Source organism: Labeo rohita, chromosome 20 (assembly GCF_022985175.1).
Source record: "Labeo rohita strain BAU-BD-2019 chromosome 20, IGBB_LRoh.1.0, whole genome shotgun sequence".
NCBI lineage: Eukaryota > Metazoa > Chordata > Actinopteri > Cypriniformes > Cyprinidae > Labeo > Labeo rohita.
The window spans coordinates 27622910-27649369 of record NC_066888.1 but is presented as its reverse complement, the minus strand read 5'-3'; the positions used below and the strand labels follow the sequence as shown (position 1 = coordinate 27649369).

At 33.1% G+C, this 26460-nt stretch overlaps 2 protein-coding genes across 6 annotated transcripts in view; one reads left to right on the top strand and one right to left on the bottom strand.

The window, feature by feature from the left end:
- Window positions 1–15042, top strand: part of efr3bb (EFR3 homolog Bb (S. cerevisiae)) — a 36308-nt gene extending 21266 nt beyond the window's left edge. For all 4 annotated transcript variants that reach the window (XM_051138451.1, XM_051138449.1, XM_051138452.1 and 1 more), the window contains 19 exons: window positions 10–131; window positions 1321–1470; window positions 4047–4181; window positions 4502–4580; window positions 4925–5060; window positions 7032–7190; window positions 7276–7387; window positions 7559–7610; window positions 7701–7873; window positions 7984–8059; window positions 8187–8348; window positions 10469–10600; window positions 10703–10770; window positions 12095–12222; window positions 12645–12736; window positions 12836–12884; window positions 13015–13121; window positions 13239–13288; window positions 13386–15042. In XM_051138451.1, the coding sequence (XP_050994408.1) occupies window positions 10–131; window positions 1321–1470; window positions 4047–4181; window positions 4502–4580; window positions 4925–5060; window positions 7032–7190; window positions 7276–7387; window positions 7559–7610; window positions 7701–7873; window positions 7984–8059; window positions 8187–8348; window positions 10469–10600; window positions 10703–10770; window positions 12095–12222; window positions 12645–12736; window positions 12836–12884; window positions 13015–13121; window positions 13239–13288; window positions 13386–13491 (2088 nt within the window). In that variant the 3' untranslated portion in view covers window positions 13492–15042. The remainder of the gene's footprint in view (window positions 1–9; window positions 132–1320; window positions 1471–4046; window positions 4182–4501; window positions 4581–4924; window positions 5061–7031; window positions 7191–7275; window positions 7388–7558; window positions 7611–7700; window positions 7874–7983; window positions 8060–8186; window positions 8349–10468; window positions 10601–10702; window positions 10771–12094; window positions 12223–12644; window positions 12737–12835; window positions 12885–13014; window positions 13122–13238; window positions 13289–13385) is intronic.
- A 3627-nt stretch (window positions 15043–18669) lies between these two features.
- Window positions 18670–24623, bottom strand: pomcb (proopiomelanocortin b). Of its 2 annotated transcripts, none has more exons than XM_051138453.1 (3): window positions 24393–24623; window positions 22044–22163; window positions 18670–19530 (listed from the first exon to the last, which is right to left on the bottom strand). In XM_051138453.1, the coding sequence occupies exons 1-3, from the start codon at window positions 24600–24602 to the stop codon at window positions 19000–19002; spliced, it is 861 nt and encodes a 286-aa protein (XP_050994410.1). In that variant the 5' UTR covers window positions 24603–24623; the 3' UTR covers window positions 18670–18999. The 2 variants fall into 2 exon arrangements, with proteins under 2 accessions (XP_050994410.1, XP_050994411.1); XM_051138454.1 differs by having other exon boundaries at window positions 18670–19527.
- Window positions 24624–26460: the final 1837 nt, after the last annotated feature.

Sequence of the window (26460 nt, the reverse complement as noted above, 5' to 3'; positions counted from 1 at the left end):
GTTTTACAGTTTGTGAAGTTTGCTAACATTGAGGAGGACACCCCCTCGTATCATCGCAGTTATGATTTCTTTGTGTCACGGTTTAGTGAGATGTGCCATTCCAACTATGAAGATCCTGACATCCGCACCAAGTGAGCAAAGACACATGCAGTCAGTCCGAATGGATGGATGATGGATGGATGCATGGATAGATAGATGGATGCATAGATAGATAAATGGATGGATGGATGGATGAATGGATAAGTAGATGGTTAATGGATGGATGCATGGATAGATAGATGATGAATGGATAGGTAGATGGATAATGGGTAGATGGATGGATGGATAGATAGATAGATAATGAATGGATGCATGGATAGATAGACGGTTAATGGATGGGTGCATGGATAGATAGATGGATAATGGATGGATGCATGAATAGGTAGATGGTTGATGGATGGATGGATGGATAAGTAGATGGTTAATGGATGGATCATTGGATAGATGGTTAATGAATGAATGCATGGATAGATAGATGGAAAATGGATGGATCATTGGATAGATGGATAATGAATGGATGAATGGATAGGTAGATGGATAATGCATAGGTGGATGGATAGATAGATGGATAACGGATGGATCATTGGATAGATGGATAATGAATGGATGAATGGCTAATGAATGGATAGGTAGATGGATAATGCATAGGTTGATGGATGGATAGATAATGGATGGATGCATGAATAGGTAGATGGTTAATGGATGGATAAATGGATAGGTAGATAGATAATGGATGGATGCATGGATAGATAGATAATGGATGGAGAGCTAGATGATAATGAAGTGATGCATGAATTGGTAAATGGTTAATGGATGGATGCATGGATAGATAGATGGATAATGGATGGGTGGATGGACGGATGCATGGATAGATAAATGGATGAATGGATAGATCGATGGATGGATGGAATAGGTAGATGAATGGAATAGGTCTGGGGTGTCCAAACTCAGTCCTGGAGGGCTGGAGTCCTGCAGAGTTTAGCTCCAACTTGCCTCAACACACTTGCCAGGAAGCTTCTAGTATGCCTAGTAAGAGCTTGATTAGCTAATTCAGGTGTGTCTAATTGGGGTTGGAGCTAAACTCTGCAGGACGCTGGCCCTCCAGGACCGAGTTTGGGCATTCCTGGAATAGGTGGATGGCTGGATGAATGGATAGGTAGATGGCTAATGGACGGATGGATGGATGAATGGATGAGGTAGATAGAGAACATAAAAGAAAATATCCACTATATACACAGTATACACGTTTTTCACATCTAATTCAATTCTTCCTCGTCTCAGAATCCGAATGGCTGGCATCAAAGGTCTACAGGGAGTAGTAAGGAAGACCGTAAACGATGAGTTGCAGGCAAACATCTGGGACCCTCAGCACATGGACAAGATCGTCCCCTCGCTGCTCTTCAATCTGCAGTCTGGTGAAGGCACAGAGAGGTGAGAGTGTTGGGCTAATAACTGGCTAATAATTGACTCATATGGGATACAAACTCGCCTTCTCCAAGGATGCTTGGCGGCTTTCACAGCTGAATCCTCCATCATTTACATTTGCTAATTACTTGTATACAACTGGAAACATACCAGTCTAATCTGTATGATATTATCCATTAATCACAATTAAGCTTTAAGCCATTAAGCTCCACCCATTTCTAGGATAATTTTAATGTATTTCAACTGCCATTCTGGCTGCTTATTCCATTTTTGTGGGTGAGAAGCTGGTTCTCACTGTCTTTGCACCTGCAGTCTGTTTGACATATTAATTAGCCTGTGGGATACAATTGTCTCTGCTGACAACATGCTAGACCTGAGGTAGCTGCAGTGATCATGTGACTTTTCTTTGAGTTTCCTTGTGTAGTTTCCTTTTATTCCTGTTACTGTTAAGCACACTGCACTGGACTATCCAACTTTTAATGTTACTAGACAGCAGTTTTATGAAGAAATTTTAAAAGTAGATTAGAAAAAAAAATTGAATATCTGTCAAATATTAAGAATTTTTGAATTAGTATCTTATGCTTACCCAGACTCAGTTTGTTTGAAAAAAAAAATACTGTAATTTTGTGAAATATCATTACAATTTAAAATAATTGTAATATATTTTAAAATCTAATTTGTTCCTGTGATTCACGCACCTGCACATCTTAAATTTTATACAAAAGCATTAATACAAAAATTTGCAACATTTGAAATTTGAAATCGAAATTGACCTACATGTTGTGATGCATCAAACTAAATCGTTCTCATTATAATCAACAAAGCTGGCTCCTTGTTGATGCGCCCCCTACGCAGCTGCAAGTACGCCATGGGTGGAGACATTAATTACCCCTTTCTGCCATTTGCTATGTGCTAATTGCTGTTTGATGTAAAAGGGCAGCTGATAATTAACTCGTCCAGTGAAGATGTGCACTTTTCACATGGGCAGAACAGCAAGTCTAGTTTAGTGCAACCACAGCAGTGGACTAAAACACAATGTACTTTTATTTTTGGTCAACTAAACAGTCCAGCATCCTTTAGGATGTGTGACAGTAGGCTTTTAGCTGAGGTGAGAAGAGTTTCTGCAGATTTAGCCCAGCGTCATGTGGTTGTATAACCGGGAGACCATGAGCGGAGCAGCAGGCTGACTGACAGCAGGGTGTGTGAGGGCAGAGGAACAGTGTGATTAATTAATGATAAGACAAACCCTGTGAGACCCTCAGCTCTTTTTCTGACACACACACATTGAAGCTTAGCTCACACAGGAAGTTTTCTATTTTACATGACATGATGTCAGACTTTCAGACTCCTAAGTTATACAAAAAACCATTTTCGTAATCTCTGTTCTGTCTTGTTTTCTTTTAAAAATTGACTTGAGAAGCAAAAGATGTATGATAATCAGACTTGATAAAACTCAAGTGACTCTAAAGATGCAGTAACATTAATGTTTTAAAAAATCTTAGAACTACTATCAAATATTAAGCTGAAAGAAATTTAGTTGTGTGCAATATTGTTATTGTTGTTAGTAAAGCTTTACAAGTAACGCAAGTTATGTAATCGGATTACATTTTTCAAGTAACTTGTAAAGTAACACATTACTTTTTAATTTACAAGAAAATATCTGAGTTACTATTTCAAATAAGTAATGCCAGTTATTTTGCTTTCCAATTTATTGACTAATAAGTCCTGTCCCCATGTCCCAAGAAATCGGTAGTAATACAGAGGCGTTGTGTGCTCTGTGAAACAGAGAAATGCCAACTCAGAATATGACGCAACCCTCCAAGAATTAAATGTATTAAACTGAAAGATTTTATGTAGTTGTAATAAATTTAATCTTATGCAGTATAAATATTTTGTATTATTTCAGACTTTAAGCTTCTAAATTACACAAAAAAAAAATTCCTATTCTGTAATTTTTCTTGTTTTCTTATAAAAATTATCAGAACATAGTTGCTGTAGCATATTTTAATGGATTGTCTTGATTTTATTGTTCCTAGACAAGGTGTTTAGAAATGTCAGTAGTAGTTGTTTTAAAAAAATATTTATATTAATATTAATTACTAACAAATGTTAAACTGATAGATTTTATATAGTCGTAGCTAGAATTTTTGTTGTATGCAGTATTGTATTGTTTCCACACTTTCAGGTTATATTACGCAAATAGCATTTTTTGTCAGGTTTTCTTTTCAAAAAGGGCGTCATATCATATTTAAAATTTAAATTTAAAAATCATTTGGATTAAGTGGAGATTAACCAACCATAACAGAGTGGATTATAAAAAGTCTTAAAAATACAGTACCAGGAAAAAACTATTTTTCTAATTTTATCTAAACAATGACCTTCTTAGTGGAAGAATCCTTGTCTACCATTAGAAATGGACTGCTAAAAATGGACTACAAGTGGTGTTTTTACTTGTGAACATGCTTGTGGTTATTTTATTTGTCAGTGCGTTTTAATTCAGCTTCTCAGAAATCAAAGCTCTGTTTGAATTCTCGGTTGAGAAAAGCTGAAAAAGCCTCCCTCTCTTTCTGTTTCCTCTGCAGTCGCTCGCCCTCCCCGCTGCAGGCCAGTGAGAAGGAGAAAGAAAGCCCAGCCGAGCTGACAGAGCGCTGCTTTCGGGAACTGCTGGGCCGTGCCGCCTATGGCAACATCAAGAACGCAGTCACCCCTGTGCTTATGTAAGAGACCAGCCACATATCGTGCCTGTCATCTTAGATTATAAAAGGTTGAGAATGTAATTTTGAATCTGTGCAGGTATTGCTTTTTTTAAGATATAGCTGTATGCCACTTAAGATTCAGTGAATTTGCCTTAGATTTCTGTTCTTTTAATGTTAGCATTTTGATAAGAGACCGAGAGTAACTCAGAATAATTAATACTCATCTTCAGTTATGAAGTATTTATGACTTTTTAATTAATCTCTCAGCGGGTGGAGTGAATCTCATTTTTCAGTCACTTTTGGCTTCATTTCTGAAAGCTCAAGGTCTGTTCTCACCGCAGGCATCTTGATAATCACTCACTGTGGGAAGGCAAAACATTCGCAGTGCGCTGCTTTAAGATCATCATGTACTCCATTCAGGTGAGTTCATTTTTCTTGTAAATTGAGACAAAAATTTAAACTCAGTAATTTATTGAAACGTATTCTGATGTTCACTACATTAAAAAAAACTTAAGGAAAAATACTTGAAATACATTTATTTATTTTGTTAATTTTATATAAATATAAATTTTGGGTGGCATTTGCTGTTTTGGCAGAACGTGTTTACTGCTTTAACCTTTTTAGATTTTAATAATATATTAATATTTTTGCATTGGTTTCAGTAGTGATATATTTTAAATATATAAGTATATAATATATATCAATTTTTTTTACCAGCTCATTTATTCTCTCTTCTTTGTCTCTCTTTCTTTCTCTCCCTCCAGTCCCAGCATTCTCATCTGGTTATCCAGCAGCTTTTGGGCCATTTGGATGCCAACAGTAAGAGCTCAGCCACAGTGCGTGCTGGGATAGTGGAGGTCCTTCTGGAGGCGGCCGCCATCGCTGCCAGTGGCTCTGTTGGTGAGTATGGGTTTACAGCCTGGTTAATGTGAATCACTCATAAATATTCGAAACATTAAGCAGCATATTATTGCACAGGAACAGAGTGGTGTCTTTTTGCACATGCTGTAACGCATTTCACATATTTTATACCTGGGCTCAGTAACTGGGTCACTTTTAACCAGACGTGACGCCTTTGTTCTGGGAGAACAGAACTGTGACATTGCATCTGACCCAATCTAGGTTCCAGCCAAAAATATATATTTCACAGCCTGGCTCTTCTCTCTGACGTCAAGTCAGTGCTCACACCTAATATCCCGCATGAAAGCCCTTCACACCTCTGTTTGCAGCACTGCTGTTGACCCAAGGGGGCGATGCCACCTGCAGCTTTAAACTAAAGCTTTAACTCTTAAGACTGCAGTAATGGCTGAGGAAAATTCAGCTTTGCATCACAGAAATAAAAATTAGATTTTAAAATATATTAAATATGTGATATGTTTTTTTCTGTATTTTTGATTAAATAATTGCAGCTTTGTTGAGCGTAAGAGACTTTTGTTTTGAACTGCAGTGTTTTCACAAAATAAGAATGAAAAATTTTCAAATGTATATTTGTATTCAAATTGTGCTCAAAAGATTTAATGTTGCAGAACTCAAACATGGGTTTTACAGGGGTCATTGGATGCTAAGTTCACTTTTACATGCTGTTTGAACATTAATGTGTGTTGGCAGTGTATGTACAAATCTACCCTATAATGGTAGAAATCCATGCAGTGGTTTTAATTAATCTGTAAAAATAATATCCCCTTTTTCAAATCGAGCCATTGTCAGATGCCTGTTGTTGTTGCGTCACACCCACAGAGGCCACTCCCACAATAGTTGATTGACATTAGTGTCTTACCTAAGATCAGTTGTAATAGTCCAACCTCCATGTTTTGATGCCGTAGCAGGGATGTAAGTTAGACAAGAATATCTCTGATTGAGCGATTGAGGTGTTGTGTTGCTGGATGTAATAATGAACGTAGTGGTCGTCATTTACTCCCGACATCTGAGCTGCTGAAGATGCAGTGGATTACGTTTGTTTGTGAAGTGAATGCGCCTCCCGATCTACATATATCCATCTATGTTTGCGCAAATCATTCATGATCCAGCTTCACTTACAGCAGAAGTGAGTATAAGGGGTTTTTTATGAATCTTTGCGATCACCCTTCCTAATAATGGACTAGTTAGCAAGTTTAGCGGCTAAACGCGGCTAAATGCGGCTAAAGTAAACAGGCTCGTCAATCCACAGAGAGAAGAGAGGGCGGGGCGAGCAGAGCTCATTTGCATTTAAAGCAGCCTCAACCAGAATGAGATGATTTTTGCAGAGCTGATTTAGGCAAGGTAAAAAGGGTGTTGTTTTACACTACCACTGAGAATTTTTAACCTAACATACTATAGACTTTTCATTAAGACCCTAACAAATCATATCAACTTCTGAAAAATGGGCATCCGATGACCCCTTTAACAAAATTTTATGCCACTGTTTGGATGTGGCAAAACCACATATCAGAAAATCAGGGTCATCTTTTCATTTTTTTTGTCACTGGTCATAATCCTAACCTTGAAATTAGGATTAGGCATAAAATAATGTCTTCAGATTCATTCATACATGTGAAAATCATCTGAGAATTGAACAAATAGTTGTAACCTGGCTCAGAGGAAAATGGGAATCTTGTTTTTGTGGCAGATTTTCATGTCATTAAGGGATAATACAAGACTTCAGCTTACAAATGGTTGTCAAAAAATGCTTTGAAAGTGTTACTTGCTATAGCAAGTGTTCAAAATGTGTAAGAAACGATGTCAGATTTTGTTCAGCAAATATGTTGTAAGTTATTTTGACAGTTGAACACCTCAGCTCAAAGCACTGATTTATTCTGCTCAGCTACAGATGACTGGTTTTAGAAAAGTGTCTGCATATATTATAAATGTGTGTGTATTTATTGCTTATTTTAGGCCCCACAGTGTTGGAAGTGTTCAACACGCTGCTTCGGCATCTGAGGCTCAGTGTGGACTATGAACTCACAGGATCCTACGACTGCACCAACATCGGCACCAAAATCATCAAGGAGCACGAGGAGAGACAGCTACAGGAGGCTGTCATCAGGACTATCGGTGTGTATGAGCCTAATACAACCCACATTTCACTACTTCTTTAAACTCCTATGTTTTTACTGTGGTGTGTGTCTTTTAAAATAAGGCTCATTTGCAAACACGTTACCCACGTACCAGCGCTCAGAGGTGATGCTCTTCATCATGGGGAAGGTCCCTATTCCAGGAATGCATCCCACACTGCCCTCTACAGGCTCAGGGTAAGCACTGCAGTAACTGTTGTGTCTTTAAATGTTTATGATGGTTGTGAATTAAAAAAGAAGTGATGCAGACAGAATAATTCAGTCATTGTTTTACCTCAAAATTAATTAAATGCCCTTATTAAGATTTATAAGGTGAACATATTGTATTTGCTTATGTCTGTACTGCAGGCCTGAGGGCAACAGAATGATCCAAGTCATGCTGTTGAAGTCTTTGAGACAGGTAAACTCTACCTGCCTGATGCCACATGAAAGAGAATTGCATCAAAGCACAGATTTGATGTACAGATAATATTCTTCTCTTTCTTTTCAGGTCACATGTGGTTTCCAGACGACTAACATGCTGACAGCTTTGCCCAACTCCTTTCTGGACCCACTGTTGTCATTTGCTCTGCTGGAAGATGCAGAAATTCGACTGTTGGTGCTGGAAATTCTGGTCAGCCTTATTGATCGTCATGATAACCTCCCCAAGTTCTCCACCATCAGGTTAGTGTCTTTACTGGATTTATGCCAAACTACCTAGATGTTCTAATCATGGTATACTATTAAAACACTATTAAAAAAAATCTTTAATGTGTCACTTTTTCCCCATGCAGTATCATCTCTGATATCTCAGTGCTTAAACTCAAAGTGGACAAGTGCTCACGTCAAGACAACCTCTTCATGAAGAAGGTACAACATCCCTCTAATTATCGCTCACTTTCCTATTTGCATTATTATTCTGATGTGAATCAGTGCTTCTGTTGGATGTTGCATGCTTGTCCGAACGGTTTTGACAGTGATATTTCTCTGTTTTTAGCATGCCCAGCACCTGTATAGACACATCTACTTGTGCAGTAAGGAACAGAGCAGCGTGCAGCCTCACTTTGAAAAGCTCTACACACTTCTGGCCCTCATCAGCATGGAGCTGGCTAACGAAGAGGTGGTGGTGGACCTGATCCGTGTGGCGCTCGCTCTACAGGTGCGCCCTCATTGTGTCTCCATTAAATCAAAATTTAGGTTTGGTGGCTTTTAAAGGATAACTCCACTTCCAGAACAACAATTTACAAATAATCTACTCACCCCTTGTCATCCAAGATGTTCATGTCTTTCTGTCTTCAGTCGTAAAGAAATTATGGTTTTTCAGGAAAACTTTTCAGGATTTCTATCCATATAATGAACTTCAGTTGTGCCCCCGATTTTGAACTTCCAATATGTAGTTTAAATACAGCTTTAAAGGGCTCTAAATAATCCCAGCCAAGGAAGAAGGGCCTTATCTATCGAAACGATCGGTCATTTTTTTGGAAAAATAAAAAATTGTATACTTTTTAAGCACAAAAGCTCGTGTAGCACTTGCTCTGGGATGCGCGTCACCAGGGTCACCAAATCTTACAAGGCAGCATTAGATGTTACTGAAATTTCTTACCTCCCTGTATTCTCACACACAATAGCTTGAATGTTACCCAGATTCATTCTAGTGATGTCCTGAAAATGATTTTGCTCTGATGTGAACAGACGCAGATATACAACAGGGCCACTAAGTCCGACAAGGCAGCATTAGAGGTTACCAAAATCCATTATCTCCCTCAGTGTCTCATAGAACGACTTTAATAGTACCTAAATTTACTCCTGTGATGTCTAACCTTGCAGAATCTGCAAAATATTAGTTATTTTATCAAAATAAGAGGGATCATACAATTGTTTTATGTAGTACTGACCTAAATAAGGTGTTTTACATAAAAGACATTTACAAAAGAAAATAATAGTTGAATTTACAAAAATGACCCCGTTCAAAAGTTTGCATACACTCGATTCTTAATACTGTGTTGTTACTTGAAAGATCCACATCTCTTTTTTTGTTTAGTGATAGTTATTCATGAGTCACTTGTTTGTCCTGAACAGTTGAACTGCCCGCTGTACATCAGAAAACTTCTTCAGGTCCCACAAATTCTTTGGTTTTTCAGCATTTTTGTGTATTTGAACCCTTTCCAACCATGACTGTGATTTTGAGATCCATCTTTTCCTTCTGAGGACAACTGAGGGACTCATTTGCAACTATTACAGAAGGTTCAAATGCTCAATGATTCTTCAGAAGGAAAAATGATGCATTAAGCGTCAGGGGTGTAAACATTTGAACGATTGAAGATGTGTACATTTTTCTTATTTTGCCTAAATTAATATATTTATTTTTGTATTTAGTACTGGCCTTCAGAAGCTACAGAAGATACTTGCATGTTTCGTAGAAGACAAAATAAGTTAAATTTAATCTAATCTTCAAATTCAAAAAGGTTTGACCCCCCGGCTCTTAATGCATTGTGTTTCCTTCAGGAGCGTCAGTGAGTGTTTGAACCTTCTGTAATAGTTGCATATGAGTCGCTCAGTTGTCCTCAGTGTGAAAAGATGGATCTCAAAATCATACAGTCATTGTTGGAAAAGGTTCAAATACACAAAAATGCTGAAAACCAAAGAATCTGTGGAACTATTTTTTTTTTTTATTTATGGACTATATATACATATAAATGTTCAGGTCAGTACTAAATAAAAAATAACATGCATTTTGTATGATCCCTCTTATTTTGGTAAAATTATGAACATTTTGCAGATTCAGCAAGGTGTTTGTAAACTTTTAGAAGTTACAAAAATCTGTCATCCTCCTTTGTTGCACACATAATGGCTTTAATACTACCCAAATTTACTCTGGTAATGTCGAACCGCCTTTATTTTGTATCCCAGAAAGCATTTTAGTCTGATAAGAACAGCTGCAGATATATATCACCAAGTCCGACAAGGCAGCATTAGATGTTACCAAAATCTGTTATTCTCTATTTTACTCCATTTTATATCCTAGAAAGCTTTTTGCATTCAATTAAATTTACCTATGTGAATTCATTTACACAGAGAGAAAAATATCTCATCACTACAGGAGCCTGAGTAACGTTTTTAAATTTAACTGAAGTTTTTAAATTAGAAGTTTTTTAATTAAATTAAAAGTCTTTTTATGAGTTGTTGAATTTTCAAAATGTAGGTTTTGTCATGAACTACATGGTTTGGAAATGTATTTCAGTATTTTGTTCTCATCTTTCTGTCTCACTTTCTGTTCAGGACTTGGCTCTGAGCAGTGAGGAAATGTTACCGGTGTATAACCGCTGTGCTGTTCATGCTCTGTCATCTGCTTACCTCAATCTCATCAGTCAGCTCACCACGGTGCCAGCGTTCTGCCAGCACGTTCATGAGGTCGGTGCCACTCTGTAGTCTCTCTGTCACTAACAGTTTGTTTTTAATCAAATGTATTGAATTAAAGTTTTAAGTGCATAAAATATATTATCCTTTTTGCAGGTGATTGAAATGAGACAAAAAGAAAGTCCTTACCTGTTACCTGAGGATGTCTTCATTGAAAACCCAAAGTAAGACAAACTATGAGTCGTCAGATTTGTTTTGTTTAATGTTATGTTCTATATTAGGAGTGGGTGATACCAATATGATTAACTGGTAGAAATTTGTCAGCTGGTAGAAATTTTGGACTATCGTCTATCGCCGTTACACGCTCAGTTGACATTGCTGTGCTACGTCGTCACGAAAACTTACCGTTTGCATGTATATTTAAGCCTTGCAGTTTAAAAACAAGTGATTTTAAGCTGTTGACATGCAATCAGCAGCGAAAGAGCTCATTTTGCTAAATGCACGCTGTCTGAGAGATGAAAAATGCCCATCTTTTCAAGTATCCTCATAAACACAGTAATTTAGGTTTAAAGTGAAAGCAAGCAGCTGAGAAAGAAAACACATGTAATAATGGATTAGATCCAGGCAGCTCTTAAAGTGACAGCTGTCTAATATTCCTGCTGTCTGTCATTCAAAACAACAAATGAGGGAAAATCTCTCACTGCTCTTGACTAAATCACTTTTTTTAACGTCAGTACGAAAAAATATATATTTAATTTACACAGTGAAGAATGCGCAGTGTTTTTATACATTTGATTACATTGCACAATGTATGTAGTATTTCTTATTTATTTGTTCTACTGTATTTTTTTGTCCTATTGTTAGTAATTAGTTTTTTATTCTTATTTAATCGTTGATTGTTTGTATGCGATTAATGGCGATTAATCATTTGACAGCCACACAATTTAGCACTGTATGTATATATATATATATATATATATATATATATATATATAGTTACAGTGAAACAGAGTTACTCATGTTGTGATATAAGATTTTGGTCATTTCGCCCACCCCAATTCTATATTATTCAGCAAAGATGCATCAAGTTGACCAGAAGTGACAATAAAGATATTTATACCGTTTCAAAAGATTTCCATTTCAAATAAATTATATTCCTGTATCATGCTCATTCTATTCATTAAATAATGCTGAAAAAAATCTTACTTTCCACACAAATATATACTAAGTTGTAAGACATTTCTCTTGCACAGCAAATCAGCATATTAAAATGATTTCTTAAGGATCATGTGACACTAAGACTGGATTAAAGATGCTGAAAATTTAGCTTTGTCATCATAGGAATAAATGACATTTTTTCAGATAGAAAACCATTTTTTAAATTGTACAAATATTTCACAATATTATTGTTTTTACTCTAATTTGATTAAATAAATGCAGTCTTGGTGAGCATTGGAGTCTTCTTTCAAAAACATTTTAAAAATCTATAAACTTTGAATGGTTGTGTGTCATAAATTATGGTTTGCCTAACCTCTGTTGATTTACCAGGATTCCTAAGACACTAGAGAAGCCTGAAGGACAGCTGTTGTTCCAACAGTCCAAGATTACTGAGGTTCTTGGAGGAAGCGGCTACAACACTGAACGACTAGCTACACCTTACATCCCACAGTTCACAGGTACATAGATGAATATTTTATGCCACATCATACACCATGCAAAATCAAAATTGGTTTTCTTAATGAAGGAAATCTTTATTTTCTTATTTTATCTAATCACAATTGTGTACAATTATCATGCACCAATCAAATCCCAGTGGATAACTGCTCTTCATTGTTTCCCCACTCAATATTCTTTTTACTTGAAAACATCTCATGGCACAGTCTTAATGCATTACGTGTTGCCTTTCATGTTGTTTTCCAGAAAACAATACGTTGTAGATTAGTTGCTACTCATGCATTTGCATTGCAGATTAACTGATTAGCTTTAGTCTGATTAGCTTTAGACTAAAGTTGTTTTGGACTAAAGTTGTTTTGTTTATTAGCCAACCGACAGAGATGGATCACATACACAGTTGATTAATTCCACACTCTTCCCTTAGATGAGGACCGACTGTCAAAAAGAAAGAGCGTTGGAGAAACAATATCTCTGCAGGTGGAGGTAGAGTCCAGAAACAGCCCAGAGAAAGAAGAGGTAAATGAAAACTTGAAAATATACAACCCTAAACCCCAAGTTGAATTATGGGAATTATAGTTAAATTATTGTTCTGATGTTTGTTTTCTTTCCCTACAGAGAACACCAGCTGAAGAAATCACTTTTGAAACACTAAAAAACGCCATTGGTAGGTTGATTTAATGAGAATTGAACCTTTTCTAAATTGTCCAGAACCTGCATGTAATCGTTTGCAACATTATTGCTTTGTTAACTTCTGTGTTAGCTGAACAGTGCTAAAGTGTGTGTGTGTTCTCCAGTGGATAGTGTAGGCGTGGAGGAACAGGAAAAGGAACGCAGGAGACAGGTGGTTGAGAAGTTCCAGAAGGCCCCCTTTGAGGAAATAGCTGCCCATTGTGGTGCCAGAGTAAGTTAACTTTTCCTTTTATTTCATAAAATTATAACTTTTGTTGTCTTCTCTCACACTGATCAGCTCAATATATTGTAATTTAGGGCTAATACTTGTTCTTCTGTTTCCTCCCAGGCTACAATGCTGCAGAGCAAACTTAATCAAATCTTTGAAATCACGATCAGGTACGTTGCAGCACGGCTCATTTCAAACGTCAGCTGTCTCTTAAAAAAAGATGTTTGCGCTGATAAATCTTATCTTTTCACTCTTTCTTGCTTGCAGGCCTCCTCCCAGTCCATCTGGAACCATCACATCAAGTTACGGCCAAACCCAGAGTCGTTCTGTCCCCGTTTATGAGATGAAGTTCCCGGACTTGTGCGTTTACTAGCGCAGCTCAACTCAGGAACCTTCAGTAGCAGCCAGAGGTGCACAGAGCTGGAGGGTTTTAAGTATTAAATTATATTTTGATGTTTTTAATACAGGAAAACTAGGAGGTCAGTCCTCCTCTATTCTATAAATCTCATCGATGTATTGTCTCCTGTTCCCCTGTCTACACTAGACGTTTACACATTGAAAGGATTCCTGATTAGAGTTCAGTACACAGAGTTTTCCCTTTTTACAAATACTTTCCACATATTCTTTGAAACTCTGCTCTTCCATAATAAAATCAGCTAACATAAATATGTATTTGCAGCAAAAACTCAACTCAACAGGGGGTGCAAAACATGAGCATACCCGAGTCATATTTCACCCTTAAGAAAAAACGAAAGAAGTAATAAATTATATTTTGTATAAACAAATCTTTACTAACTTTAGTACCATTAAGATTTTTTTTCATTGTGGCATTATTTTCATGACAATTAAGCTAATTTAATGTGAAAATAAAAATACTTGTCAATTATTTCTACATTAGGAATTTTTATAATGTCTTTAATTATGCTTGTTGCATTGAGCTGATTGCTCACTTAAAAATAATAGAATTACAGTTATTGTTTATTGTAATACAATTAAACTAAGGTAATTACACATTTTTTTACATTGAAATATGACAAAATTAAATTTACATTCAATTGCTAATTACAACATTAAGACTTTTGGAAGTCAGTAGTGTTTAATTGTCATAAAAGTAATGTCATAATAAATTAATGCTTATAAAAAGGGGAAACTGTCTCATACATTTTGACAAATCAAACAACATACTTTCTACCTAGAGTTTAAGTGCAATCAGTATCAGTGAGGCTCATTTGTTGCATAAAATGTCTCTCAAATGATTTTTACTTGGTGCTAATTTCTGTTCCTAGTAGTTGAACCTTAAATTAGCTTTTTATTGTTTTTAAGCATTGGTAGCTTATGTTTATCACAGTGTAGATAGCTGGCATTCAGATCACCAAAGGTGACGTCTGTCTTCTGCTTGTTTACACATGCTAAGTACAGTTGTTACTGAGTAGTGTTAAGGAGCTCCGGTGCTGAAGGAACTATTTAATTAGCACTTTTTTTTTTACTTATCTAACCATACTCATTTGCTTATTGTCTGTAACCTGCTACATTGTGCTTATTTTTTGAGTGCTTCCGCACAGTCTTGTGGCATCAGACAATTTTTTTTATTATTTAAATTTTATAAGCACAAGCATCGTTTTTATTGTGTATATAAAGTTGCGTATAAAATCTATAAAGATGTGTAAATAATTGTTTATTCGTTTTAGATTGCTCTGATTTAGGTCATTGTCTGAGTGGGCGTGTGTATATATGTGTGTATTTCCCCATAAAGAGCTAAGCAGCATGACGTCTCCATTTTAAAGAGTTTCAAAACTCATGAAGGCAGATTTGTTTTTGTGATTGACTGCTAGCTTAAGGGCTCAGAGACAAATGAAGAAAAAACAGTCCACCAGCAACGGAAGAGTTGCCATATGTCACACTCCTGGTGAAATGTTTTTTTTTTCTGCGTTGCTTGAATCACATGATGCTCTACAAATATTCCAGATCATGCAGAGACCATTATTTCAATGCTGATCTGTATCTCTAAATACAGTAGAATATTTAAAGGATAATATTCATCCGAGGATTTATTTTGCAGTGCTGACAGTAGAGCTGTCAAACGATTAAACACATGCAAAATAAAAGTTTGTGTTTACATAATATATGCATGTATGCTGTGTATATTAATTATATATATAAATAAACAATTGTATTTAAAAAAAAAAAAAAAAAAAAAAAAAAAATATATATATATATATATATATATATATATATATATATACATATATATAATTATTATTATTATTATTATTATTTTAGTTTTGTTGAAACGATTATTCGCAATTAATTGCATACAAAATAACCATTTGCCTCTATAATTTTTATACAATTTATATTATATATAAAAATATTTTGTATATAAATAATAATAAATAATTTATTTTAAATATGTGTGTATATATACATAATAATTACACACAGTACACACACATTTATTAGGCAAACTCAAACTATTATTTTGTATGCGATTAATCACGATTAATCATTTGACAGCCTTTTTATATATATGTATATATATATATAAAAATATATATATATAATTTTTCTTAAGTATGCATGCATGCATGTGTATACAAACTTTTATTTTGCATGTGATTAATCTTAATCAATAGTTCGACAGCCCTATCTGACTTTACATTATCCTGCTTAGTACACAGCTGCTTACCAAATAGTTAAATATATGGACATAACACTTACATTTTATGTTGAAATTATTTATCTTATTTTTAGATTAGCTTACTTGTGTATCTGCTAAGAAAAATAGTCCATTATAACAACAAGACAAGTTGTGCAACAATATTACAATATTAATTTATATATTATTTTTAATCTGCAATCCAAGTTATGTTTTGTACGGTCTAGTTAGCTAACATATTTAACAAGTCTTCCGCTATTTTATTTTCTATCTCATCCAGTTTATTGTTCTTCCAATTTTTTTGCTTAAACTGGTGGCTCCTTCAATGTTTGAAAAGAGAAAGAGAATTGAAAAACATGCTATAGTCAGATATACAGTTTTAGCCGTCATTATGCAACATTTCACCAATTGGCCAATAATCAAGAACCAAGTTTTTTTAGAGAGTTGTTATTAAATTAAGAATAGAAATTATATATTTCATCATTTGATGAACTTTAAGTCTATATGCGTCTATTTTTTGTCTTTTATTTTGAGGTGGTGTAGTGGTGAGTTTAATTTGTTGATGTTCAGCTAACAGATGTGTGCATAATTTAGTCCCATTATTTGTGAGGAGTGTTGTATGGCTGTGCATTTCATACAGTGCCATGAATTGAACTGCTGTGCTTTTTTTCCCCCAGAGGATTCATGCAACTTGCTATTATTTGTGTCATCAATTTTGTAACTGCATACAGTATGTTTTAAGTGTGACTTTTTATGTATTTAAGACCGTATAACATGAGGCCAAGTATCATTTTTATTACACAGTCAGAGCAGTAGATATTTTAACAATCCGACTGAAACAGCCAGAGATACCTGAACAGTAGTAAATGCTATAACGGCTGTAGTCAGTAGTGTGTTTATCACAGAAGTAGCCCGCTGCCGTCCTCAATATTATTAGTATTAAATGCATTTGCTACGTAAATAGAATTAATCCCCTTAAAATGAATCTGAATTATAGCTCTTGCCCCAATTATATCGCTAAAGTCCTGTAAACGCTCAGTAGTTTTGTAAATGCATCTCACATTTCTTAAGCATTGTAGTTTATTAATGAATTTAATGTTTATGAGAATATTAATTATTGGACTGTCAGAGTTAGTCATTTTTTATAACCTCTGCAATTCAAGTGTTATTTCTGGTGTAACTGGAGTCTTGAAATGGAGAGCTCTGTTCATGTGTAGCACTGATGAAATGTCTATCACAGTGTCTCTTTCTTTTTAGTAACGTTTTGTCTGAATGAATGTTTTCCCCATGATTTGTTTGTGGTTAAACTGCAAATAGACAATAAAACATTTTCGATAAAACACAGTGTGCACATGACATTTTTGCCACAAAGCTCAGAAAGCTTTGAAATAGTTTTTTTTTTTTTTTTTTAGAATCCAGAGGACGTTATTACTCAGAGGTTTCGCTTAGCAGAATTAATTAGATGATTTGGTCTTGGAAGAGATAGGTGAGAAATATTTGAACTCATAACGAGATATCTGACTTTTTATTGCAGACAAAGTCCCAAACTCTTGAGTAAATGCATGTGATTATTGGGAGTTTGTTTTGTTTTTCTCAAGAGAAACATGTGAGAAGCAGTTTTTGGTGTAAATGCACAGATACCAAAAACCAAGAATTACTTTATGGCCAATATAGTAAATGTATTATTAAGCTATTAATAATCCGCACTACCAGTCAACAGTTTTTTAACAGTACGTTTTTTAAAGAAATCTCTTCTGCTCACCAAGCCTGCATTTTTATTTTTATTTTTATTTATTTTTTTGATACAAAGTACTGCAAAAATAGTCATAGTTTATAGTATAGTTTATATTTTTTTGCTTTAAAATATAATTTATTTCTGTGGTTTCAAAGCTGAATTTATAGCATCATTACTCCAGATCCTTGAGAAATCATTTTAATATCCTGATTTGCTGCTCAAAAAACATTTGTTATTATGTTGAAAACAGCTGAGTTTACTCTGATGTAGAGAAAGTTGAGAAGAACAGCATTCATGTGAAATAGAAATAATTTTTTGTAACATTATAAATGTCTTTATCATCACTTTTGATCAATTTAAACATCATTGCTAAATAAAAGTATCCATTTCTATAAATTAAAAAAAGAGAATTATACTGACTCCAAGCTTTTTAATAGTGTAGTGTATGATGTTACAAAAGCTTTTTATTTCAGATAAATGCTCATCTTTGGATCTTTGTATTCATCAAAGAATCTTGAAAACTGTTTTAAATATTGATAATAATAATAATAAATGTTTCTTCAACACCAAATCAGCATATTAGAATGATTTCTAAAGGATCATGTGACTGGAGTAATGATGCTAAAAATTCAGCTTTGATCACAGGAATAAATTACATTTTAAAATATATTAAAATATAAAACAGTTATTTTAAATAGTAAAAATATTTCAAAATTGTACTGTTTTTGCTGTACTTTGGATCAAATAAATGCAGGCTTGGTGAGCAGAAGAGACTTCTTTAAAAAACATTACAAATCTTAGTGTTCAAAAACTTTTGACTGGTAGTGTATATGGTTTTGCTTGTTTTTCCATTTAGCACCAGATTTTAAAAATGTTATATTAGACATCAAAACATTACAATATACAGTAAAAATGAAAATGAGCTTCTTTCTTCAGTTGAAAGATGATGTTAACATATACAATCAACTGTTTGGTTACCAACATTATTTAAAATATCTTTTGTGTTCAGCAGAAAAATAAAACTCATACAGGTTTGTAAATGAAATAATATTTTCAATTTTGTGTGAACTGATATCTGCTTCCAATGTGAATTAATTCAGACCAATCCACAAATTAACATGGATAAACTCGGCATACAAACACAGAAATCCACATCTGGCAACATTGCAAATTCATTTTAATGTATGTCATGTACAGTATATTACAGTAAATCTCAGGTAGACATATACCTGGTTTCTTTTCAAATCCCAGAGATGATTGTTATGGTGTCAGGCATCAAAATGAATTGAGAATATGAAGTAATAGGCTTTCATAGTCATGTGATATACCCTGACTTTATATGTAAGTGATTTGGCTACTTTGTTTCTCTCTCTTTTTTCCAAAGGACCCTATGTCATGCCCTGGTTCAGAGGAAGCTTTTTTAAAATTAAAGTTGTATTTTACACATTTAAGTGTCTTGACACCAGTTATTCTGTCCATTCTCTCCTCTCTTAATCTCTGAACTGCTGTCCGTCTTTAGCAATGACGTTTCGTATGAGCGTGAGCAGGGGCTTGTTGGATTGATCCGAATACGGCCTCATGAAGCCTCCGTAGCGCTTGTCAGGTGGGGCGTTCCAGCGGAAATGGGTCATGCGATACTTCCCGTTGGTCTTTGCATTGTTCCTCTGCTGAACCTTAAGCGTGCCGCTCTGCCCTCGCTCCACCCGGACGTTTTCCACCGACTCCTCTGGCTCGTCCTCCTCCAGAGCGCCGTTGGTGAATACTTTGACGGGTCTGCGTTTGCGCCCCATGGGTTTGCCCCAGCGGAAGTGCTCCATGGAGTAAGACCTCCTCTCGTCGTTGTGAGGGGCTTCTCCGGTGGCATCTTGGAGCTCGGTTGAATCAGGAGACAGAGCTGATAAGAGCAAACCCAAACTGAGGCTCTCTTCTTCAACCTCTTCATCATTGTTCTGTTGTTCAGATGAAGATACTCTCCCGTAATTGGGGGATTCTTGAGGATATCTGCACTGCCTGATACACTGCTGCACAGTCAGGAGAGGGGACGAGAGCATGCAGATGCATGTTAACCATGAATGCAGCATTCATTAACAAACATTATTATATTGTACAGTGCTTAACAGATCACGTGTTTATGGTGCATTCAAATAGTTTGATTTGAATCTTCTTGTGTATGTATTCCTTAGTCCATAATTGAGCAAATCTCAAAAAAAGAGGTAAGAATATATTGGAATTAAAAAATGAAAAACAAAAAGTCTCTCTGTTTAAATTACTCTGTTTAAAATATATTTATATATATATTTTAACATTGACGTATTTATATATTTGTGGTATTATTTAATGTACGTCTTTTTAGCTTATGCATTTGAAAACATTATTGTATTTTTTTAAAGATTTTTTATTATTATTATTATTTATTTATTTTTATTTTTTTTACCATAATAGGCTAAAAAAACCTGAGAAAAATGCCTAAAAAAGATGTTAATTAATAAGAATATATTGGAATGAAAAAGATTCTCATTACTGTTTAAAAATATTTCTACATTTGTGGTATTGTAATGTACACTTTTTATGCTCATATATTTAAAAACATTTTTTTAACCATAATAGGCTAAAAACTGAGAATAATGCCTGAAAAATATTTTAATTGGGCGAATTTCTTAAAATTGGAAAGAATATGATGGAATAAAAAAATTCTCATAACCCTGTTTAAAAATATATATCTCAATATTTAAGTATTTCTAAATTTGTGGTATTATTTAATCCACACAGTTTATGCCCGATCATTTTAAAACATTATTATATTTATTTAATTTATTTTTTTTGTTTTACTATAATAGACTAAAAAAATATGTTATATATATATATATAAACATATTTTTATATTTTTTTTTTCCGTAAAATATTAATTTTTTTTTATAAAATATAAACACTTTTTTTTTTTTTATAAAATATGTTTTATATATATAAAACATATTATATATATATATATTCGTAATAAGCCAAAAAAAAAAAGATAATAGTGCCTGAAAAAGATTTTAATTGGGCAAATCTCATAAAATTGGTAAGAGTATATTGGAATAAAAAATAATAATAAAAATTCAAACAAAAATTCTCATTAAAAAATTCAGTTTCAATATTGAAGTGTTTATACATGTGTGGTATTATTTAATGTACACCTTTTATGCTCATGTATTTGAAAACATTTTTTATTTTATTTATTTATTTTACTTTATTTATTTATTTATTTATTTTTGGCCATAATAGGCTAAAAAAAACTGAGAATAATCCCTGGAAAATATTTTTTAATTGGACAAATTTCATTAAATTGGTAAGAATATATTGGAATGGAAAAAAATCTCATAACTCTTTAAAAATATATTTCAATAATAAAGTATTTATACATTTGTTTTATTGTTTAATGTACACCTTTATGCTCATGTATTTGAAAACATTGTTTAAAAAAATAGGTTAAAAAACTGAGAATTATGCCTGACAAAGATTTTAATTGGGTGAATCTCATAAAATTGGTAAGAATATATATATTTCAATATTTAAGTGTTTATAGACTTGTGGTATTGTATGTTTTAATGTCCACTTTTTATGCTCATGTATTTGGAAAAATCTATATATTTATTTATTTCAATAATATGCTAAAAAAACCTGAGAATAATGCCTGACAGATTGGCATTATTAATTGGGTGAATCTCATAAAATTGGTAAGAATATATTGGAATAAAGGAAAAAAACCTCATGAATCTGTTGAAATATATGTATTTCAATATTGAAATTTTTATAGATTTGTGGAATTTTTTTAATGTGCATATTTTATGCTCATGTATTTGGAAAAAATGTATTTATTTATTTACCATAACATGCTAAAATAAAAAAATAAGAATAATGCCTTCAAAATATTTTTAGAAATGTTCTTAATTATCCTGGTAATAATATCTTAATGGTTCTAAAAGTGTTTTTTCTTTATTTTATATATGCAAAATATTTTTTTCCCTTGTTTTCCTTTCTTTTTTGAGATTGAATTACTTTTTAAAGAAAGTTTAATGTCATCAAAGTATTGTTAGGTCTATTTAATTGCTCATATAAATATGTTTATATATACTGCGAAGACAGAATACTATAATAACTTACTATAATTAATAACTTTTTTCTATGTCGTATAAATGCCTTTCTTTTAAACTTTCTATTCATCAAAGAATCCTGAAAATAAAATTCACAGTTTCCACAAGAATATTGAGCAGCACAGCATATATAAGCTTTTTTGAAAGATCTTGTGACTTTTTTTTATATTTTTTTCTATATTTTATTATATTAGAAAATATATATATTAAACATATATTAAAACTGTTGTTTAAAATTGTAATGTAACAATATAACTGTTTTGACTGTATTTTAATCAAATAAATTCAGCCTTGGTGAGCATTAGAGATTTCTTTCAGCCAACCTCAAACTTTTAAAAGGTAGTGTATGTGATTTTAATAGTATCTATGAAGTCGTATTAACGCTTTGAAATGAATCTTACCAATTTTTGTTCATTAGTTTTAAGGCCCATGCAGTCTGTCAAATCCAAGCAGTGGCCGTCTACATACTGACTGTGAAAACACAAGACAGCTGCAGCCAAAAGCCAGGAAGAACAGAGCATCTGAAAACAAGAAACAGGACAAGATCAGTTCCTCCATCCCTCAGGTATCATTGGTATGACTCAGAATGCAAAGCTGAAAAGCAAACGGCTGATACTGAGCTATATATAAAGTCAAGGACGAGTTTTATCACTCGGGTATTTTACTTGAATCACCTTTGATTTGATTGCGCTGAATGGATCACATCATCTGTGCGGTCAGGAGTCACTCACATGTCCTCACACAATGACGGCGTGTGGGCAGGTCACGTACGGTTACGAGAAACGGATGTCTCTTCTAAAAGCTTCCTTATTTTTAAGCTAAACATTTTGTAATTGATGACTTTGACTGTTCAGGATCCTTAACAGAAAGAAGTGAAGTGAACTTCGAGACTTTTATCTACTATCTGCATTCATTCGTACGTGACCTTTTATGGTTTTTATGATGATGTCATGACACACAGATCTGTGAGGTCCATTAATAACACCACCACGTCAGCCGCAGTGTTGCGTCAGGGATGAAAGGAAAAGCGCAGAAATAAATCAGCTGCAGTTCGCAGGCTCTCTAGTCTTGGAGACTCATTAGTAAGATTGTCCATGAAAGTCTACAAAAATTGGTTTTGGTATGGATGATGACTCAGTAACTCCAGATTTAGGCAAAAGCCTCTGATGATCCTGTCAGATATTACACCGTTTCAGAGGGGGAGAAAAAGGTCTATTAATATTTTAGTCTTTATAAACCACACCAAGTGGATCACGTTATTTTTTTGCACTCGTTATTGGATATCGTTTGATGATTTCACCATGGTTATGCATATCAAATTATTTCTGATATATTTTCTTTTAATTTCGTGCCAGTAATTTAAATTAGAATAATGCACAATATTAGAATCATAAACATGAACATTTAAATATGAAATAGAAATACATACAAAATATGTATTTAAAAATACAAAAATCTATTTTAATATGTATTAAATGCAACAAAATGTATCTAATCATATAAAATAATATAGTAATAAATAATATTAATAAATAAATAAAATAATAAAAAAATATATATATTTTTTTTTATTTAAAATCATTATTATTTCACATTTTACAGTTTTTAGATCTTATCAATTTATTTTTCATAATTTTATCTGAATAGCCCTTAATTAAATCTTAATTTTCTTAAATTATTGGATATTGTTTGATAATTTCACCATGGTTATGCATATATATATAATGCCACTGAAAATTTAATTTATAATAATGCACATTATTGTAGAACCATACATAAACATAAGGATTTATATATGAAATAAAAATACATACAAAATCTGTATTTAAAAATACAAAAATGTATTTTAATATGTATTAAATGCAACAAAAATTAAAATGAAATAAAAATAATCATTATTATAATACAGTTTTAGATCTATTTTTTTAGATCCTCATCAAATTAATTTTAATAATTTTATCTGAACCATATTATGTTTGATGATTTCACTATGGTGCATAACAGATTAATCATAATATTTTTTTCTTCCACTTTCCCACCAGTAATTTAATTTAAAATAATGCACAATATTTAAAATACAAAAATGTATATATGGTTTTTAAATACAACAAAAATCATTTAATCAATAGTAAGAGTAGTAGATAGTAGTAGTAAAAATACAAAAATGTATTTCAATGTATTACATGCAGAAAAAATAAATCTAATAATTAAAATAATATATTATTTGTATATATCTGAATAACATTAATTTAAAAGTTTAAAAATGCAAATATATATGTTTTGTTTAAAATTAAAAAAAAGTATTTAACAAATTAAAAATAAAATATAATAATAAATACTACTGATAATAATCACTACTTACATTTTTTTTATTTAAATAACATTTTTTTTTATTTTTGCCAGTATAATTCGATAAGTAAATGTATAAAGCTATAGCTCTGCTTATTATACATAATAGAAATTAAATTGTTTGTAATAAAATAATGAAATAAAGTATAAATAAAAATAAAAAGTGATTTTCAGGATAATCAAAATCTATAGTTTTTGTCTTGTCAAGAATGCTGTTTAATTAACTTTGTAATGTTTAATAAAAAAAATTGCATTATGTTTCCTAATTTTTTTGTGTTTATTTAAAACAAAAAATATAAATAACACATTTGTGACATAAATAAAGCTTTTCTAAGCAGATACAGTACTAACCAATGATTGAATGGCTGAAATGCAAAATGATTCAAATTCCATATTCTTACCTTTCTGTATTTATAGATGAGTTCTGCGGTTCTGAATCTCCTGTTTTGGCTCTTCTTTGGATCTCCAGCTCTTATCAAGCTCACCTCCACTGCTCTCGGTTTGCACTTTTTTTCTCCTGGCGTGTGTGAATGGATCTCTCTCTCTCTCTCTGTCTTGTTCTCTCTTATTTTCTGAATGAGCTCTGCTCTCTTATATACCCACAGGTGCATGGCAACCCCTCAAGGCTGGAAGATGATCAGGTGGGTCTCTGCTGAGGTGGAGTTGGGGGGGGGGGTGTAGATGCATTGGGGAAATTACTAATAAAAAAACAAACCGTTCATACTTTCTGGTCATCTTCATACCTGTTTTTGACACATTAAAACATCCACAGGAAGTGGCAGGTGAATTATGGATTGGATGCTACGGTTCTGTTACTCATGTCATTTGAGACTCCTGGAAACTTAGTGAAAATTAACTCAGGAAATTGAGGCAGAATGACGTAATTTCACATCACACAGTCCCAGTCAATTGGAAAAACATACAAGCAGCATGCAAATCGATCAGACTGACCAGATGTGCATTATGTTAAGTGCTTAGCTCAAGCTGAACAATTATTCTAACTTCGTTTCTCATCTCTTTGTTGTTTCTTTCTTTAATTAAGCCCATTTATGCCCCAAGGTTCATTAGCAGCAAATGTAATTACTAACAATGGAGGAAAGCTAATGTTGTGTTGTCGTGGTAACTTGTGATAAATCAATTACTCTTTTTTCATTCTGACTTACTTACATTAATACACTGGAAAAAGAAGAAAAGACTGACTTTAATTCTCAGTCATTCAGAAAAAGTATCACTTGAGACTTAAAAGTAATTAAAAACAGCATCATCGCATAGCTGCTCAAGGTCTGGTGATGCTCTTACATTTCAAATGGTTATAAAGAGGTTTTGTAACACAGATGCATCACAGTATTGTAAATATAATGATTTGCATGTAGCAGCAGTAACTAAAACATTTCCGTTGCTTGTAACTAAATAAAGTAAACTGGAATAAAATAAAATATTAAATATAAATGAAAACTTATTTTATTTATCAACATTTGTCATTTTTGTTTAGTTTAACATGAAATAAAAAAATGTAAAATATATATATATATATATATATATATATATATATAAACATCTAAAAAAAACACATTTAATAAATATAGACATATTTAAAAAAAAAAAAAAAAAACATACACACACACACCTTTAACTAAAATTTAAGTGAAAACTAAATATTTAAAACAATATAAAATACAAAATAGTATAACAGTGACACTAAAATAACACTGGCATGTCAGGAATTCTTTGAATATTTCATTGTAAACCCTCCTAATAGTCAAAAGATTATATGTGCAGGTTTAGAGCTTTAAAATTAGATATATTTTTTTAATAAAAAAATAGGAAGGAGACAAAGGTCAAAAACCAGCAATAAGAACTCAACAGCAGACATTCTGTGCTGTTCATACACTCTTAAAAATAAAAGGCATCTTTGTTGGCATGAAGAACCTTTAAATGTTCACTGAAAGGTTTTAAGCCTTTATTTTTATCTTATCAACCTTATTTTTCCTTTAAGAGCAGACACAGCCATTTGTAAATTTTATGGGTCTGGCTTCCAGTCTCATCCGCGTCCAGTTATTTTCAGCTGTACAAAACAGCTTGTTTTACTGCTTGATATTGCTAATTGGTGTGTCTTGCCATATTATTTTAATTTATTATCTTAATTATGAACACACTGGTTTGTAGTGCAAACGGTTTTGCCGTTTACTGCACATTGTTATTTTTCTCATTATTTCCTTATAGCGGCTAATGAACCGGAAGTCCACCCATAGGCTTACTCCTACTTTGAAGAATAAGGTGAATAGTTGAAACTGTATGGCATGGTGCTCGCATAAGTTTGATTTCCAAGGAATGCATTGTACTGATAAAATGTATACCTTGAATGTATTGTGAGTTGAGCAGATGCTGCACTTTAACTAAGCTAATGGTGCAGTTATTATATTTATATTTCAAAAGCAGCTCACCTCGGTTCATGATAAGATCAGAATA

What these genes read in the sequence shown, in the direction of transcription:
- pomcb (XM_051138453.1), bottom strand. Translation starts at nt 24,602, where the DNA reads ATGCACCTGTGGGTATATAAGAGAGCAGAGCTCATTCAGAAAATAAGA. An exon ending in TCATCTATAAATACAGAAAG is followed by an intron (nt 22,164 to 24,392) that starts GTAAGAATATGG and finishes TCTTGTTTTCAG; the next exon opens with ATGCTCTGTTCTTCCTGGCT. An exon ending in AAACTAATGAACAAAAATTG is followed by an intron (nt 19,531 to 22,043) that starts GTAAGATTCATT and finishes CTGACTGTGCAG; the next exon opens with CAGTGTATCAGGCAGTGCAG.